Here is a 17,091-nt window from a genome sequence, read left to right as displayed (position 1 = left end):
TAGAAGCAGACCATACAAGGCTGCAGCAATGAATGGAGCCTCAGTCCTAGCTGTGCAGAAGAAAATGCTATGTAGCTCTTGAAAAGTATGGACCCTGATGGGGCACTTAGCTGACTCAGTCAGAGAGTGTGCAGCTCTTGATCTTGGGGTCATGAGTTTGAAGCCCTACTTTGGGTGTAGAGATTACTTAAATAAATTTAAATTCTTTAAACAAGTATGGACCCTGAGCCCTATTTAGCTTCTGAATCTGGGTCTCTAGTTGGTGAGATCTGGATGTTTGTATTTAAAGAAACAGATGATTCTGATGTACATCTAGGAGTGAGAACTGTTTAAAAAAAAAAAAATTACCCTTGCTTTTGGGATTCTTCTTATTATAAAATTTATTGGTGCCCTTGATTTAGGGGTTGCATTACCTAACCTAAACTTGTTAGCTGTTGGGCTGTTTGTAGTGAACTCTGATTCCCTCAAGGATTTGATCTGTTGTATACTTGGGGAAATAAGGGAGCCTGGAAAATGGTCTTAGCTAAAAGATCTGCCTTTACTTCCTATAACATTTGTGTGATGTCCCTTAACTTCTGAGACAGACATGACTATATTTTTGGAAGTGCTTTCTAAGTCATAATGTTCTGATTAATATTAATGATTGCCTAAAAATATTGATGGTATTAAATCAGCTGTTATTTTTCATGTAGGCAGAGGATTAGAAGGTTCTAGACAGTATGCCACATACACTAAAGCATGTTTATTAAATAAATTTATCAGTGCTACATCAGGTCACCTGAAGGTTTCCCCAATTTCACAGGAATGTAATATTTAAGTATAAAATAAAAGTCAAAACAGGTTTTCTTTGTGTTATGTAACTTCTGTGTCATTCAGTATAATTGGACTTAATTGTTCCGGTTATTTAAAACTGGATTATTCTGATGCTGGGTTTGGCAAATTCTTATTCTACCAAAAAGGTAAAAGGTAGACCTACCTTATCATAGATCAGGAAAACAGGCAAATTCAAGTCCTCCTGTGTGTATTAAACCCTTTAGAAAGTTTTTCCCCGTACTAATTGATTGTGTATGTATTTAGGAACCTTTCATTCACATGGAACTTGGATATATATGTGGATATATATATATATGTATGTGTATATATATATGTATGTATATATATGTATGTGTGTATATATGTATATGTGTATATATATGTATATGTGTATATATATGTATATGTGTATATATATGTATATGTATATATATATGTATATGTATATATATATGTATATATATATAGACACACACACACTGGTTTTCATGGACACTTAATTAGAAAATTTCTAGTCATCTGCTAACCTATAATTTTTTAAAGCATTTGGAATATGTTTATAGTCTTTTTTTTTATTGTCTTCTTTCTCTTCAATTCTTCTAACATGTAGTATGTTAATATTACTGATACGACAGGTAAAGAGAGTAAAATTAGCTTAAAAAAACCCCACATGTACAACGAGATTGTTGATTTTTGGAATTTTATTAAATAAAAAATTATCTTATAAAATTAAATTCTTCTTTGGTGGATAGAAATTTATCTTTGGCTAATTAGCATTGGTTGAATTTTTAGCAATGCAGTATAATATTTTCATAGAATATAATACGGCTAGGGTTGTGAAGTTAAAAGTTGATCCTGGTCTTAGAAAACAGTGGGTGGGACTCAGATTAATTATTCCTTAGAATTTTGTGCATACTGTCTCACCTGCATATCTATCTAGTTTTTTTTTTTTTTGTAATTCTTACAACTTTTTGAAAAATCACTGAAGTTGCTTTTTTCCCCCCTCTTCAAAATTTTAGGCCCACCCAAAATACTTGAGTTGTATTGCAATCAGCTGTTTTTTCCTAGCTGCCAAGACTGTTGAGGAGGATGAGGTAAATATTTTCCTTTAAAGATTAGTTATGTCTCTTTCTTGAAAATTTCTCTCCATTTATTAGCTTGCTTTCTATTTACCTGAAGAAAAATTGAAAATTAGTTAATTTTTTCTGTCCTCTTCACCCTGCCCTGTTCCCTTTGCCTTGGGTAGAGAATTCCAGTACTGAAGGTGTTGGCAAGAGACAGTTTCTGTGGATGTTCTTCATCTGAAATTCTGAGGATGGAGAGAATTATTCTGGATAAGTTGAATTGGGATCTTCACACAGCTACACCATTGGATTTTCTTCACATTGTAAATATACCTGATTCTCTCAGATTTTTATTTGAATATGTAGTCTTATTTTAGTAACTTAGAAAATAGATTGCTCACTCATTTTTTTGGTTGTGATTTTTTAGGAAAAGAAAAATGACTACAGTTAACCAGGGAAAAATGAGAATTTAGCATATATGTCAAATTACATGAAGCTAAAACTACAAACTTAAGAATTGAGTAATACCTGAGGTTACATCAGTTTCTGTGCATAATTTACCTAAAACTTTAAGTAAAACTAGTATGATATTCTTCTGATTTTTTTCAGTTCCACGCCATTGCAGTGTCAGCTAGGCCTCAGTTACTTTTCAGTTTGCCCAAACTGAGCCCATCTCAACATTTGGCAGTCCTTACCAAGCAACTCCTTCACTGTATGGCCTGCAACCAACTTCTGCAATTCAAAGGATCTATGCTTGCTCTGGCCATGATTAGTTTGGAAATGGAGAAACTCATTCCTGATTGGCTTCCTCTTACAATTGAACTGCTTCAGAAAGCACAGGTAGGTGTCAATCAAATTAAGTGTTCATTTTAAGTTCATCTCTCATTGGGATAGTAGGGTTGCTAGATGACTATAAAACTAAAAGACATTTCTAATCTTATAATGGCAGACTGCTTTAAGAGGAGACAAGAGTAAAGTAATACACACTTTAAACTTACGGGCTGGGTGAACTTTTTTCTCTTGTAAAGGTTAGATAGTATTTTTTTCTTTTTTGCTTCTTTTCAAGAGCTTCTAGGTTACTTAAAATTTTTAAGAATCTTGACAAATTAATAAGATTCTCTGTAACATATTGTCCTTTAGTTTTGTATGAAGAACCTTCCTAGCTACATTTGTAGGTTTCATCATAGTACTTCTGTACTTTGCTTATTTTGTAAAAGATAAAACAAAAACATAAATGGCAAGAAGTTGTTTTTAAGACAAGCAAATAATTGATTATTGGCTAGAAAGTGAAGTATTTGTACTAGACTTTATAGCAACTAGAAGCTAACTTTCTGAAAGAGGTTTTGTCCTGGTACTTCCTATTATTGCCTAAAGATTAGTCCATCACTTCTGTCTGCAAATTGGTATAAAATTTTACAGGCCAGTTAAATTTTTTTGTCAACTATCTATATAAACTGTGAGAGTTCTAATGGAGAAAATTCTCAAATGGATAGTTAGTAATGGTGCTGTATGTTAGCAACCTCTTTGATTAATTTTACCGGTTCTATTCATGTCACCAAATAGAAGGTAAAGTTTAAATCTGCAAACCATACTCCTCTGCCTACTGAGTCCATAAAAGACTTAGGAATTTATTTTCCTTTTATATGCCCTTATTTATTCTTTTTTGGTGGTAATTATTCTGATATATTTTATTGGATTTTATTTAGAGAAAAGACTTAAATTCTGAGCTAAAGTAATTATATTTTATAATTAAAAAAACTAGTTTTAGCAAAGAGCTGCAGTTATTGAACTAATAAAACTTAGAATACTATAAAGGAAAAACAAGAGTAATACACTAATTTGGTGTTTTGTAAGATGCTTGTAATTGATCTCAGATATGAACTGTAAACGTTAGCAGACCTAGAAATACCTCAGTGCTACATTTTAGCTCTGAGAATTTTAGGCCATAGTCTGTGTGCAGAGAAGGATTGAGGATCTTTTCATAAAAGGTTGATGATCAATTCAGTATATTAGCTAGAGGCCCATTCCTCTTCTGTGTGCTTTTTTTCCAGTTCTTAGCATGGCTCAGCTTGTTCAAATCCCTGGGATAGATAGGCATATGATGTTAGTTCTGATATAGGCTGTTTCTCCTTTACTGGAAAGATACGTTGCTTTTTTCTTTCTTTTTTTTTTTTTAATGTTTGTTTATTTTTGAGAGAGACAGAGAGACAGAGCATGAGCAGGAGAGGGGCAGAGAGAGAGGGACACACAGTATCTGAAGCAGGCTCCAGGCTCTGAGCTGTCAGCACAGAGCCCAACATGGGGTTCAAACCATGGACTGTGAGATCATGACCTGAGCTGAAGTTAGATGCTTAACTGATTGAGCCACCCAGGAACTCCAAGATGTTCTTTTAATAGCACATCTTAGATTGTTATAATTGAGAAGTATTTCTTTCCATTGAAATGAATGCTAGAGTGAAAGTAGATTCTAGGAGATAGTTGCTATTTAGTGAGAATTTTTAGAAACTATCACAAACTGCCATAGAAGAGAATAGTGTGGCATGGGAAATTTACTTTGCTTATCTACTGTGTTGGAAAGTGAAGTTGAATGTTAATCATTTACATTAGACTGTGAAAGTGGGTATGGGACATTAATAGAAACCCTCTACATTTCATTTTTTATTTTTATTTTTTATTGGGACAAATGACATCTTTAAATGCTCTGACTTGATCTCTGTGCCAGTTCCCAAAGCTAGTACAGAGAAAAGCTGCTGTATGAAGTGTTACTGTCACAAAGAAAAGACGGATTTTGAAGCTTAAATAATAAGAATGTTAATAAATAGCATGTATATTCTGTCGCTTTGAGAGTTTTTAAAAAACACTGGAGAATATGCTTATTCTCTTAAGTCTTCTGGTGTTTTGTGTTAAGAAAATGTTTACTGGAACTTGTTCCTTTTTAATTGAAGGAGTATTGTAGATTTGGAATTTGAAGGAATCTTCTTAGAAATCATTTCATTCAACTCTTTTATTTTAAATCTGCAGTTCAGGGAACTTGGGACTTTGTCAGAGACTACTTAGTAAAGGACCAATGCTTTTTCCATACAAACCTTAAAGATTTAGTGCAGTGGTTTTAAGAATTTCTTTTAGAACTGGAATCCTTTCCTTGACTCCAGCAAAATCTTATAAACACACTGTCCCAGGATATAAAGTAGGAAAGTATTTCTCTGTAATGTGAATTTGGGGCAGAGACCAATTGGATGCAGAGTCTTAACGTGGCCTCTTCCCTTCTGCATGTGGTTTGGACATAGTTTGAAAACCAGTGTTTAATTCTCTTATATAAATAATTATATTCCACAAACTTTTACTGGAAAATCTGCGATCCAGGCATTGGGAATACAGTGGTTGTAAAAAAAGAAAACAAAACAAAAAAACCAAAAAAAAAACCCCCCAAAAAAAGGTCTCTGTCCCATGGAGTATTCAAATTAATGAAGAAGGTAAAAACAATGTCACAGCATTTGAGACTTTGATGCTTGGTCTTAACAGTTCTCTAAAACCAACTGGGACTCATAGCCAACATACGTGGCCGAAACCTGGTGGATCCGGATTCTTTAAGGCTCAGTGCTGTCTTTTAAGATCACTTCTGTTTAGGTAGGAATATCAGGTCTAATATCTGTGTAATTAGATGTGTGGTAAATATTCCTCCTGGATTCTTGGTTCTAGTACAGGAAATTTTTGTAGTGTAATTGTGAGATCATGCCAGAATTACTTCTGACATGGTTTCCAGTCTCCTGGTTTGAGAGGACTGCCGATTTCCTCATAGATACCTCATGCTGTGAGGGGGTCACTGGCTCTGGCTCTGTTCCATCCGGAGTTCAAAATTTCCCTGGTTTGAAAGGCAAGCTTCCCTCCTAGTTGACCACCCCTGCCTTTTAGCTCCTGTTGGTCACCATTTTGAGATGGCTAAAGCTCTTTCTCTTACCCCTTTTTTCATTGCTCTACTTTTGTAGCTGTACCCCCATCCTTCTCTCTCTGACTGATGTGGCCCACCTTGAGAATCTCAGGATGTTAACTCTGCTGAATGAGTGTGGTTGTCTCCCTAGTCCCTAGCCAAGCAGTAGTCACAGTAAGATGTTCCCTGCTGTGGTGTGGTTTAAAACAATAGTAGGTAGTTACAGGGCACCTGGGTGGTTGGTTGAGTGTCCAGCTTCAGCTTGGGTTATGATTTCATGGTTCATGGGTTTGACCCTGGTGTCAGACTCTGTGCTGACAGCTCAGGGCCTGGAGCCTGCTTCAGATTCTGTGTCTTCCTCTCTCTCTTTCTCTCTCTCAAAAATAAACATTAAAAGATTGTTTTTAAATTAGAGTAGAGAGTTAAAGAAGCAGGCCTTCTCTACCAGGGTCTCCCAGTTCTTCTTGAAAGTGCGTAAGGTCAGACTCTGCAGCAGGTAATTTCAGTTCTTCATGCTGTCCACCAAATATGGATCCATCAGAACCTATAATGTATGTGATGGTATTCGGTGCCCCCTTCCCACCAGTAACCTCTCTGGATGTCTGCCCTATAAACTTTCAGTGCTATTTGGCCCACCTTCCTTGGTGAGCTACATACAGTTGTGTTTGTTTCCCTACCAAGGGATACTTAAAAATAGTTACCATTATTTGAAATCTGGCAACATAGTCACGAAAAATAACAATAAATGTTCCTTTAATATCCTGCAATTAGAATGATTTCACTTTAACACACTTTAAAACAATTTCATTAGAGGACTTGTTGTCTGGTGTCTGAAGTTGTGTAACTCCAGTTTATGTGCTTGTTTTGTTTCCCCTACTGGATCTCAACAAGGGTCATACTTGATTGGTTTACTTAGAACAAATTCAAGTAGATTAGATTAGAAGGAATTTCTTTTGATATGTTATCCTGGAAAAAGGATTTAGTTGGATGGAAATAGAGTTCATATAGATGGTATTGGTTTGAGTAATGTCTTTCTAGCTCTGTCATTTTCTAAAATACAGTTGACTCTCGAACAGCATGGGTTTGAACTGCATGGATCCAGTTATAAATGGATTTTTTTTACAGTATGCTCTTGTAAATGTAGGACTTATGACTTCTTTAACATTTTCTCTTCTCTATCATTATTGTAAGTGTATAATAAATACACAAAATATGCGTTAATCGACTGTGTCATTGCTAAGGCTTTTTTGGTCAATAGTAGGCTGTTAATAAAGTTTTTGGGGAGTTGAAAGTTAGATGCAGATTTTCGACTGTGGGGGTTGGTGCCCCTAACCACGCCATGTTGTTCAAGGGTCAACTGTATAACTTTCTGTTAAATTCTATTACTATTTTCACAGAGAAAGATTTTAGTGGCATAGTCTTCATTTTACTTGGAATACATGTCTTTTTTCAAACCAATGTTATCTATATGTACTCCACTTCTCAGGGTTCTGCTGTGGTATTATGCCACATGACCAAGGCATTAGAATATTTGTGATACTTATAGTTCTGTAGGCCCCTGAGTATTAGTCATGTGCTAAAGAACAGTTTTATTTTAGACTATAGCCCATTTTTCACTTCCCAATTTCTGTCACCTCCTTTTTGTGGGCTTCTTGAAGTATTGACTAGGGTACCTCTCTCTTTAAAGAACTCTTAAAGCCCTGTCCCTTTTCTGTGTTTTTTGTTCCACTGTTCTTAGCGTGACTCAGCTTGTTCTGCATCCCTGAGACATGATAAGCCTTAGCCTACAGTTGTAAGCTTAATAGCTGGGGACTATCTTTAAGGGAAGAAAAGAAATTCTAAGACTAGTTAATAGTATTTTGCCCTTAAGGTGCTATCTAGTGTCTTTTAAACTAAGAAGAAATTTAGTGAACAAAATGGTAGATACTAAAAATGGTCATTTTCGTGTATTATTTCTGACAATTTTAGGCATTTTAACATTTGTATTATGATAATACCTGCTGTTCATTCTTCTTTCCACTGATACTTTCCTGGGTAACAAGTAATGAATATTCTTAGAGGTAAAAATAGTCTTGTGACCAAATATGTTTGTTATTATTGCAGATCATATTATTTTATTTTCTTGTGGTATTTCACATAGTCATGCTGTGTACTGAAGGTTATATAGGTATAAATAAAATGTGGTTAAGAAATGTCTGAAAATACTTGTAAAATACACAAGACTAGAAAGTGACTCCGATAGTCAGTAGTTTAAATAGGCTTCCTGGAGGTGGTGGCAGTTAGCCAGAGCTGGAAGGAATTGGTAATCCAGTTTTAACAGGTAGAAACAGGATGAGCAAGGATAAAGAAAGGACAACATTTACACAGAATAGAGAAAGCAGGCCTGTTTGGTACAAATGGAGAGCCTAAATTGGGATAAGCCAGGAAATAAGGCTGAAAAGGAGGGATGGGGTCAGATTGTAGAGAGCCTTTATACCAAGCTTAAAGAGGTTAGCTTATTTCTGGTAGGCATTGGGGTGCCACTGGAATATTTGAATAGGGGAAGAAATGTATGTTGCCCAGATGAAGATTATTTTAACTAGAGCTATAATTATAGGGGATGTAGGAGAGAGAGACTAATTGGACTCCTTGAAAGCCTCTTATATATAGTACCTGTGCTAGAAAAGAAACTTTGGGAATAAAAATGAATATGCTACAGTGCCTGCCTTTTGGGGGCTTCTAATCTGTAATGGAAAAGGTAAGTGGTTGAGTAGAGTATTTTAATAGAGTGGTTTGAGTATGGTGACAGGTTGAAATAGATATAGACGGCCCTGGGGTCTGGGTGTGTGGTGGCAAGGAGGAGTCAAGGGTAGCTTCAGAAAGGATACCTGGACTATCCTTCAGGATAAGGAGGAGTTAGTCAAACCCCAAATTAAAAATATTTCTTCTTAATGTTGTCAAGCCTGCTAATTTCTACAAAAATATAATGCCAAAAGTTCTCATTTGCTATTGTAAAAACAAAACAAAATACTTGTTCTAAATCCTTAGCCAGATGATCTTCCCCATCCCTTAAAATTTTTTGTGCCTCTGGTTTTTTCCTTAAATTTTTAATGAATTTTGTGTTTATCTGTACTTTGGTCTTCATCAAGAGATTAGAAGTGGCAAAGAGAGTGGAGTGAAGGGCCCTGTAGACAGTAGGAATACACTGAACAAGAGTAGACATTGGATATATACAGTGAACAAAAGCGAGTAGTTTGTTTTCATGAAGATGTTCAGCATATAATTGCAGTTACAGAATTAAAGTTCCAAAGAGACTTCCATTAGAAGTACAGATTTGGAGATAATTCCAAAGAAGATGATGGGTAGACTGGAGGAGTTGCTGGATTTCAGGTAGAAGATGTGGGAAAGAGAGAGCTGGGGAGGACAGAGGGCACAGTGAGTAAAAGTTGCCAACATATTAATTAAATGATCCACCTTTGTTTTTTTCCTTCCTGGCCCAGATGGCTAGCTCCCAGCTGATCCACTGTCGGGAGCTTGTGGCACATCACCTCTCTTCTCTGCAGTCTTCCCTGCCTCTGAATTCCGTTTATGTCTACCGTCCCCTCAAGCACACCCTGGTGACCTGTGACAAAGGAGTGTTCAGATTACATCCCTCCTCTGTCCCAGGCCCAGATTTAGATTTCTCCAAGGACAACAGCAAACCAGAAGTGCCAGTCAGAGGTGCAGCAGCCTTCTACCATCATCTCCCCGCTGCCAGTGGGTGCAAGCATACCTCTGCTAAACGCAAAGTAGAGGAAATGGAAGTGGATGACTTCTATGATGGAATCAAACGGCTCTATAATGAAGATAATGTCTCAGAAAATGTGGGTTCTGTATGTGGCACTGACCTATCAAGGCAAGAGGGACATGCTTCTCCTTGTCCACCTTTGCAGCCAGTTTCTGTCATGTAGCTTCAAGTGTTACCTTCAATTGCAAACCAAGGTAGACGACTCTGGGATAGGAACATGGAAAACCAGGAAAGGTTCTATAAAGGTATATACCTTATCAGGCCAATTTGAAGTGAGCCAGAAAAAAAAACCAGTTTACTTGTGTGGCAGATTAAATGCTTAAATAATGTTGATTATAAAGACCAAAAATTAGAAAATTCAAAAAAGATCAATTTTTTAAGTTAAATTTTTGTAGTGTTTGTCAGTTCCATCCTTTTCTCTGCTAAAATGGAATGGAGATTGACCCCGTGTCAGAAATTCAGTGTTTTAAGTTCCAAAATTCACCGCACACTCTGTCACCAGCATCCTGATTTAATTTTCCTCAGTTTTGCTTGCTTGTTTATTGAATACTTAATGAACTTTATGCATGTTGATCTGTAGCCTGACTTCCACCGGTTAGGAAATCCTCAAAATTATTTTTTAGCAATTTAGTAAGTAAATTATTTCAGTGTGACAGCCATGTTTGATCCATGATTCAAATTAATCCAAAAAGGGTACTTTAAAATTGCCCCATATGAATGAGGTGGTAATAGAAAAAGGACTGACACTACCACATTGATTTTGTGTTTCTCATTTCAATTCCTGCAGTTTGGAAACAAAATTATCATTTTTATTTTTGTTTCTCAAATTGAAGCTTAAAAGTGGCATGTAATTAAGATATGCTTAGATTTGTTGAAAGCATTTTTGACATTTGTATAAAAGAATTTGTGATAAAGTTAATGTACCCAGGTGCTCACCAAAGAAACGTGTAACAACTAAGAGTTTTTTTTTTTTTTGTAACTGATCTGTTTTCATTCATTTGTAATCAGTAGGAGAGACTGTCTAGATGTTGGGGCAGCTCTATGATTTGGGTCTGTAACATGTAATAACTGAATTCAGTACCCTAGATTTATGTTCAGCTATTAGGATTTTCTTGATGAAAGTTATTCACCCTCCCTGTATTTCTCTTAATGTCTTCTGGATTCACAGCTCCCTGTGCAGTCTGAAGAAGGTACTGCGGTCAAAACCATGTGCTGATGATAAAAGCCTCTGGTAGCAATAAAAGTTGTCCTTCACCTTTGTATCTTTAACTTTTTTTTCTGCTTGTGAAGAGGTACAAGTTTCTGATTACTTAGACACTGCCATTTCAACTATAGAAATGATAAAAATCCCAAATATATGCTCACAGGAAATAAAACATGAGGAAAAGGGGATTTAAATGTGACTGAGGAATGTAGGTTTTGACATAATTTTTTCACCCCCTCAACCTTCCAAATAGTAAATTTTTGTTTGATGCAATGGTTTGTTAGAGCAGGTTAGACCCATGTCTAGATGACATCATTTTTAGCCCGCTGGTTTCGTTCCGTTTTTGCAGAGCCAGAATATTCTTAGGTCATTAGTCTTTTTTGAAATTACTGTGCTAAGGTTGACTGCCGACCTACTTACAACCTTACAATCCATTCAAATGGGAAACTTTTACTTCCGTGTAAGTACAGGTAATGGGAGGAAAGATTAAAAGAAGAAATGAACTGTTTATGGGTGAAGATAGCTAGAGATGGGCTTTGTAGATAGATACACATTTTAAAAAACCACACTAACCCTAATTTTCATCTGGTCTGTTTCTTAATTCTCCTGCATTGTGGGAGCTCTAAGAAATTTACAAGTACACATGTTAATCATGGCACTTAATCCCCCCTACCTCCTTTTAACACATGTTCAAGTTAGGGATGAAATTGAGTCTAACATCAGAATACGTATAGTCCAGCCACTACAGATTGAATATAAGAGGACAATAAGATTTTAATTAGTTGACTGAGGTTTTCTAATCTTAGCAAAAACTAAGTTTGGAACACGATCTTGTTTTTTAAAAAATTTTTTTTAAAATTATTTTTGAGAGCAAATGAGCAGGGGAGGAGCAGAGAGAAACACACACAGAATCTCAAGCAGAGTCCAGGCTCTGAGCTGTCAGCACAGAGCCCAATGTGGGGCTTGAACTTGCGAACTGAGAGATCATGACCTTCAGCCTAAGTCAGATGCTTAACTGACTGAGCCACCCAGGTGCCCCAGAACATGGTATTGTTTTTATGGGAAACTGAGTTGGAGTGGTTGGTTTGCTACCTCTTGTGCCTCACAGCTTATTTGACCCATATCAATTAAAGGATGGTACTTAAGGGGACCAGACCTTCCTGAGCACCCTTTCAGTTCACTGTTCAGAGACCTGAGCTACCATGGGTTCTTGGCTCTGAGAACCCTGAACTCATGGATTGAGACAGAAAAAGCACAATATTCTTGAACAGCATGGAACTTTTCATTGAATATGTTCCTGCTCACTAATCTGTCTCAAGTTACTTGTCTTAAATGTTGGCATCACATCACAAATTATTTTCTTTCAATATTTGGAAACTTGAGCTTTATGGCTAATTGGTGTCTCCGGATGGTTAGAAAAACTATCATTCCATGAAGCCTCCACAAAGGCAAGGGAATAAACTTGATGGGTATAAATTGTTATTCAATCTTCCGTTTAACAGAAAAAGGAAAAATGCTCTCCCTCTTGAAGATCAGACTATAGCAAAGAAGCTAAATATCTTTCATTCAATTTGCAAGACTTCTATATAGGTTATCTGTAGAGAATATTTTTCTACAGATGATGGGTTAATGTGGGGGAGGGAGACAGCTGGGAATGGGGAGTGCTCCCAAATGCCAATAAAAAGGTAAAACCAATTTGCCAGGAGTGTTGCTGACACTGTCTTTGGCTTGAAGGAAGCTAGAGCATAGCTCTTCACTCAGTTGAGCTGGTGAAACGGGGCTTAACATTTCCACTGTTGGGGGAATTAAGACATTGGTGTCTGTCCCCCAAGTACGATTTCTTTTCCTATGTCTTAGAAACATGTGTATGTCCTCTGCACTCTACATACCTGGATTTTCAAGCTTCCTAACTTACTCTGGAGTTCTGAAGTAAGAAAGTCAGTCATGGCTGAGCATTACTGCCCGGAGCAACACTGGCCTTTCACTTAACGTGACTGCTGACGCTTGGCCAACACGGTAAGGAGCTTGTCTAAATCCTAAAGGTACATTTTCAACTGGAAAGGGGAGAGACTGCCAAATGGTCTCACAACCATCCAGAAAATTCATACCTCTGTTCTGCATTAGCAAGTTGAGGGCTAGAGAATTATCTAATGCCACAGAGCTAAGAATTTTCAATAAGGCTCAATTTCCAACTCAAACCTTTACCCTTTATATTTCATAACACGAACCTTTATCTAATGTGATGGTTACCTCCAAAATTCTTGAAATTAGTCTTTACATTGTTAGGGGAATGTCTCCTATGCCTGATATTAAATAATGGTTTGAGCTTTGGCCACTAGATGGTGCCTGGAGGAAAATAAAACATCTTTTTAAGTATGTGGGAGAAATTGAGTTCCTTGGGCTTACTGTAGGGGAGTGAGCAGTTGAACTTGTCTCTTGTTGCTAAACATTAGCATCATCTGGAGTTATAAATTCACATCACTTAAGGCACAGGAAACCTATGTATCTGGGACTGAGGGAAAATGAACAAAATCTGCCATGATGTGGAGCAGACTGTGACAAGATAGATCTACCAAAAACAAAACCAGCTTTACAAAACTAACCCTAATTTTTGTGAGTTGTCTAATCCTGCAAAATAACCTAGAAATGTGATTGAGAATAGTTGAAAGTCGCCAACTCTCCAAACCTTGCTGGATTTGAGTCCAGCAAGGCTTGAGTTGATTTGACCAAATTCAGTAAAAGAGAAAAGATGAAGTACAGGCTTAAATAGCATAGATTGTATCAAGGAATTAAAGCTTTCACCTACCATGAGTTTAGTGGTTTCTATGATGTACTAATCTGTCTTAAGACCCAGGTGTAGGACAGAGACCTCTCTCTTGCAAGCCATTTATTATTCAAAAAGTATAATAAAAGGTAACCAAGAATATCTTACCAGAGAAATTTGGGCAGAGCTGACAACTCATTTTTAGTCACCAGGAACTTCTGAGTTAAAGATGAACTGAGAAAAACCTCTCCCTTTGTCTTGACAAAGTACAATCTTCATAGGCTATCAAATGCCAGAATTGGTCTTAGTGTGTTACACAACCGTAAGGTAGTAGAAAAAAAGTACAGGCCCAGTGAACTGGTTTCTCATTTCTCAGAAACAGCGTATTTTGCTAGAAACAAGGATACTCCAGACTGAAGGGCGACCTTAAACAATCACTGAAAAGCAGTTTGGTCAAGGTGGGGGAGAGGGCTTTTGCTGGGGGAGAGGGCTTTTGCTTTTCAGAATACAATGTCTTTAAGCAATTTAGCATTGAAAGGGCTTACCTTTTCTTTTGCTCCAAAAATTTGCTGTGTTCATGAGATAGTACAGAGACAAGTGCAACTCATAGTTCTTGGCTACATCCCCAGCATCTAATGTAGGCCTGGTACAGTATAGAGAATAAAGTGTTTGGAAAGGGAGAGAGGGACAGGGTACAGAAGGTGGATGGATGGAGGTGAACAGAGGGCAGGAATGCTAGAATGGTACCTGTACGGCTCTGAAAGCATTGTTCAAAGAATGCATGGTTAAACCGAACTCTTTGAACAATGTTCTCCTGCACTACCCCATACACACTTTTTTTTTTTTTTTTTTTAATGTGGGACAGGGACCAACCTCGTTATAATAGCCTCCGAATCCTCTAACTAGGTGCTGTAATTTTGAAAAGTTTCTACATGGACCAAAATGCCATTCAACTCACAGCACTGCCAGGTAACTGATTTGAGGCAGATGTTCGATCTTCATCTGTGCTTCACACAATGTTCCACTGACAACCAAAAGATCTCATTTATGTACAGCTACTTGTCAGGTTAGGAAGGTTGGAAAGGGAGGTGAGTGGATATATAGACTCACAATTAGTCTTTCTAAAATCAACACATCAAATCCCTTCAGTAGCCAAGGGGGTTTCAGCTACTTGCTAGGGACTGATCTGAAAGCCAGAAGGTATCAGTCACAAGGACTAAATGCCATGGTCTTAAGAACTCAAATGCAAGGATCTTCAAAGAGATCCACACTGTCTCCAGGGTGGAAAGAAGACAGTCATCTGCAAAGCAAAAGGTTTTGTGTAGAAATAGCATTTAAATACAGTGAAAGTTCCATACTTAGTTTTTCAGATATCCAGAACTGTTTACTTATAAGCTGGGCCAACAGGCAAAAACCCATCAATAACTAAGAAGGAAGTTAAATTTGGTAGATACAGTTGATGGGGGGAAAGGTTTGGCCAAGCATATTGGGAAGATGAGCTCATTTTTTTCTGCTCCAGCTCAGCAAATACTGATTCAGAAGACCTCTTCATTAGACATGTGCCAATCTCAAGCACACGGACTAGACTGCGTTTGTAGCAAGCAGGAAGGCAGTCTGTATCTGCTATCAGGTAACACTTTTTAAAAGACCGAATAAAAAAATGAAAAGCCCATTACCAATGCAAATCTGTTCAGATGGCCGAGTTCTTTTCTTTTCCACAATCTAGCTTGGGATAAGAAAATATTTTTTTTTTAAATGCTTTATTTATTTCTAGGAGAGAGAGAGAGAGAGGGAGACACAGACTCTGAAACAGGCTCCAGGCTCTGAGCTGGCAGTCAGCACAGAGCCCGACGCGGGGCTGGAACCCGTGAACCGCGAGATCATGACCTAAGCGAAAGTCGGACGCTTAACCGACTAAGCCACCCAGGCGCCCCAGAAAATAATTTTTATTATTGATAATTAGCCCTGGGATGGTTTCATATCTCTTCTTTGGTCAGCCAGGAGAACTTGAGAACCTATCAGTTTTATCAACACTTGAAAAAAGGAACTACCTGAAGTAAAACTCCAATAGAGGGGACCACGCACTTGATCAGTGGCATCTGGTCAGCGTTCGCTAGATCACTGAACAGAGGCCAACCTACTTATAATAACTTGTTCCCTCACACTTCCTCTAACCTGGCCAAAATGGGAGAAAAAAGGGAATAGCAACAATAGACTATTAAAAAAAATACTGCCTGGTTTGATTTTTAAATATTGTTCAGAAAATCTCTTTACAACCAGATGCAGAATTTGTTTTTAAAATGATAAAGTTCACATTTAAAATATTAAAAATAAATCCAATCATTGTTCTTAGTACTTAAGTGGTTTCACACAATAGGGTGGTTTGTGTTTAACTTATAAAATGGGTAGGTTACACTCTGGCATCAGTTAAGGAGTTGGTACCTAACCCTTCCACCCCCAAACCACTGGTGACATCACTAGCAGATTTATATGTTTATAGATTATAATGTAATATGGAGGGGATGGCTCTTGACATTTATATTTTGACCATTTAATGGCTCAGATGAATCTGACTTTATTGCATTTAATTACAGTATCTTTCTAAGAAAGCCTCTCTCACCAAGGTGCTCAGCCAATTGCTCTAAATAACCTCCTTCCAAGAAGCAAATGATTCAAATGACTCAGGAAGTAGGGACTGTTGTTTCGTTTCACCTTGCCACAGAAGCATGTGTTACCATTCTTAAATAGAGAACATTCCCAAGTGCAACCCGTGCCACCAACAGTATTTTCATGGTCCTCCTAATAATGGGGCTGAAGTGATGGAAATAAGCAAAGACTAGATAGGCAAGTAAGGAAATTATAAGGTAACTTAAAATGTATGTTCATGCTCTAAAACAGAAATCAATTTGAAAGTTGTCCCTTGATTAGGAAAACTGCCCCTAATACGTGATTGCTAATAAAGTAATCTAGCCCTTGCATCTCTGTAGACCCTCAAAATTGGGTCAGCATTGGAAACCACAGCCTCAATTGGCAGAAGTGTGTGTTTGTACGGTGGGTGTACTTTGAGTGAATTCTAGCCAAGTTTTCCCCATAGATGGTAGAGCAAGCCACCTGGGTAACTGAGAAGACAATGTAGATCAGAACCACTGTAGCAAAGTGATTGTCTGGGACAGCTTTATACTTTGTTGGGGGTTGTTCCCATGGTCTGGGACACAAGAAACTCTGGAAACCAGGAAAAGCAGAGCTCCACAGTACACAAAAAGGGAGGGACGGGCCAGAAAGTTATTTTAAGGTACCTTTAAGTATAATTGAGTCCCAGAGGCAGAAAAGTCCTCTGCCCAATACTGGCACATTAAAAACAAGATTAAGACTTGTAGGTCACAACCCCAGTGACAGCAGAGGGATTTTTTTGGTTGAATCTGAGATGACAGATTCTTAAACAGAATTCTGTGACTTAAACTTCACTTAAATTTCCCCTTGAACTTAAAACTGGCATAATTTTGATACCAAACTATGTTTGAATAACCAATACATAAAACAGACTGGCTAACT

General features: G+C 37.4%; 1 protein-coding gene across 3 annotated transcripts in view; it reads left to right on the top strand.

Annotated features, from left to right (window-relative positions):
- The window catches only part of CCNI (cyclin I), a 34,836-nt gene extending 24,005 nt beyond the window's left edge, over positions 1 to 10,831 (top strand). For all 3 annotated transcript variants that reach the window (XM_077750577.1, XM_077750568.1, XM_077750560.1), the window contains 4 exons: positions 1,833 to 1,907; positions 2,060 to 2,200; positions 2,487 to 2,717; positions 9,285 to 10,831. In XM_077750577.1, the coding sequence (XP_077606703.1) occupies positions 1,833 to 1,907; positions 2,060 to 2,200; positions 2,487 to 2,717; positions 9,285 to 9,734 (897 nt within the window). In that variant the 3' untranslated portion in view covers positions 9,735 to 10,831. The remainder of the gene's footprint in view (positions 1 to 1,832; positions 1,908 to 2,059; positions 2,201 to 2,486; positions 2,718 to 9,284) is intronic.
- Positions 10,832 to 17,091: the final 6,260 nt, after the last annotated feature.

This window comes from Crocuta crocuta, unplaced genomic scaffold (assembly GCF_008692635.1).
Source record: "Crocuta crocuta isolate KB4526 unplaced genomic scaffold, BGI_CrCroc_1.0 scaffold1, whole genome shotgun sequence".
NCBI lineage: Eukaryota > Metazoa > Chordata > Mammalia > Carnivora > Hyaenidae > Crocuta > Crocuta crocuta.
This window is presented reverse-complemented; position numbering and strand designations above follow the sequence as displayed.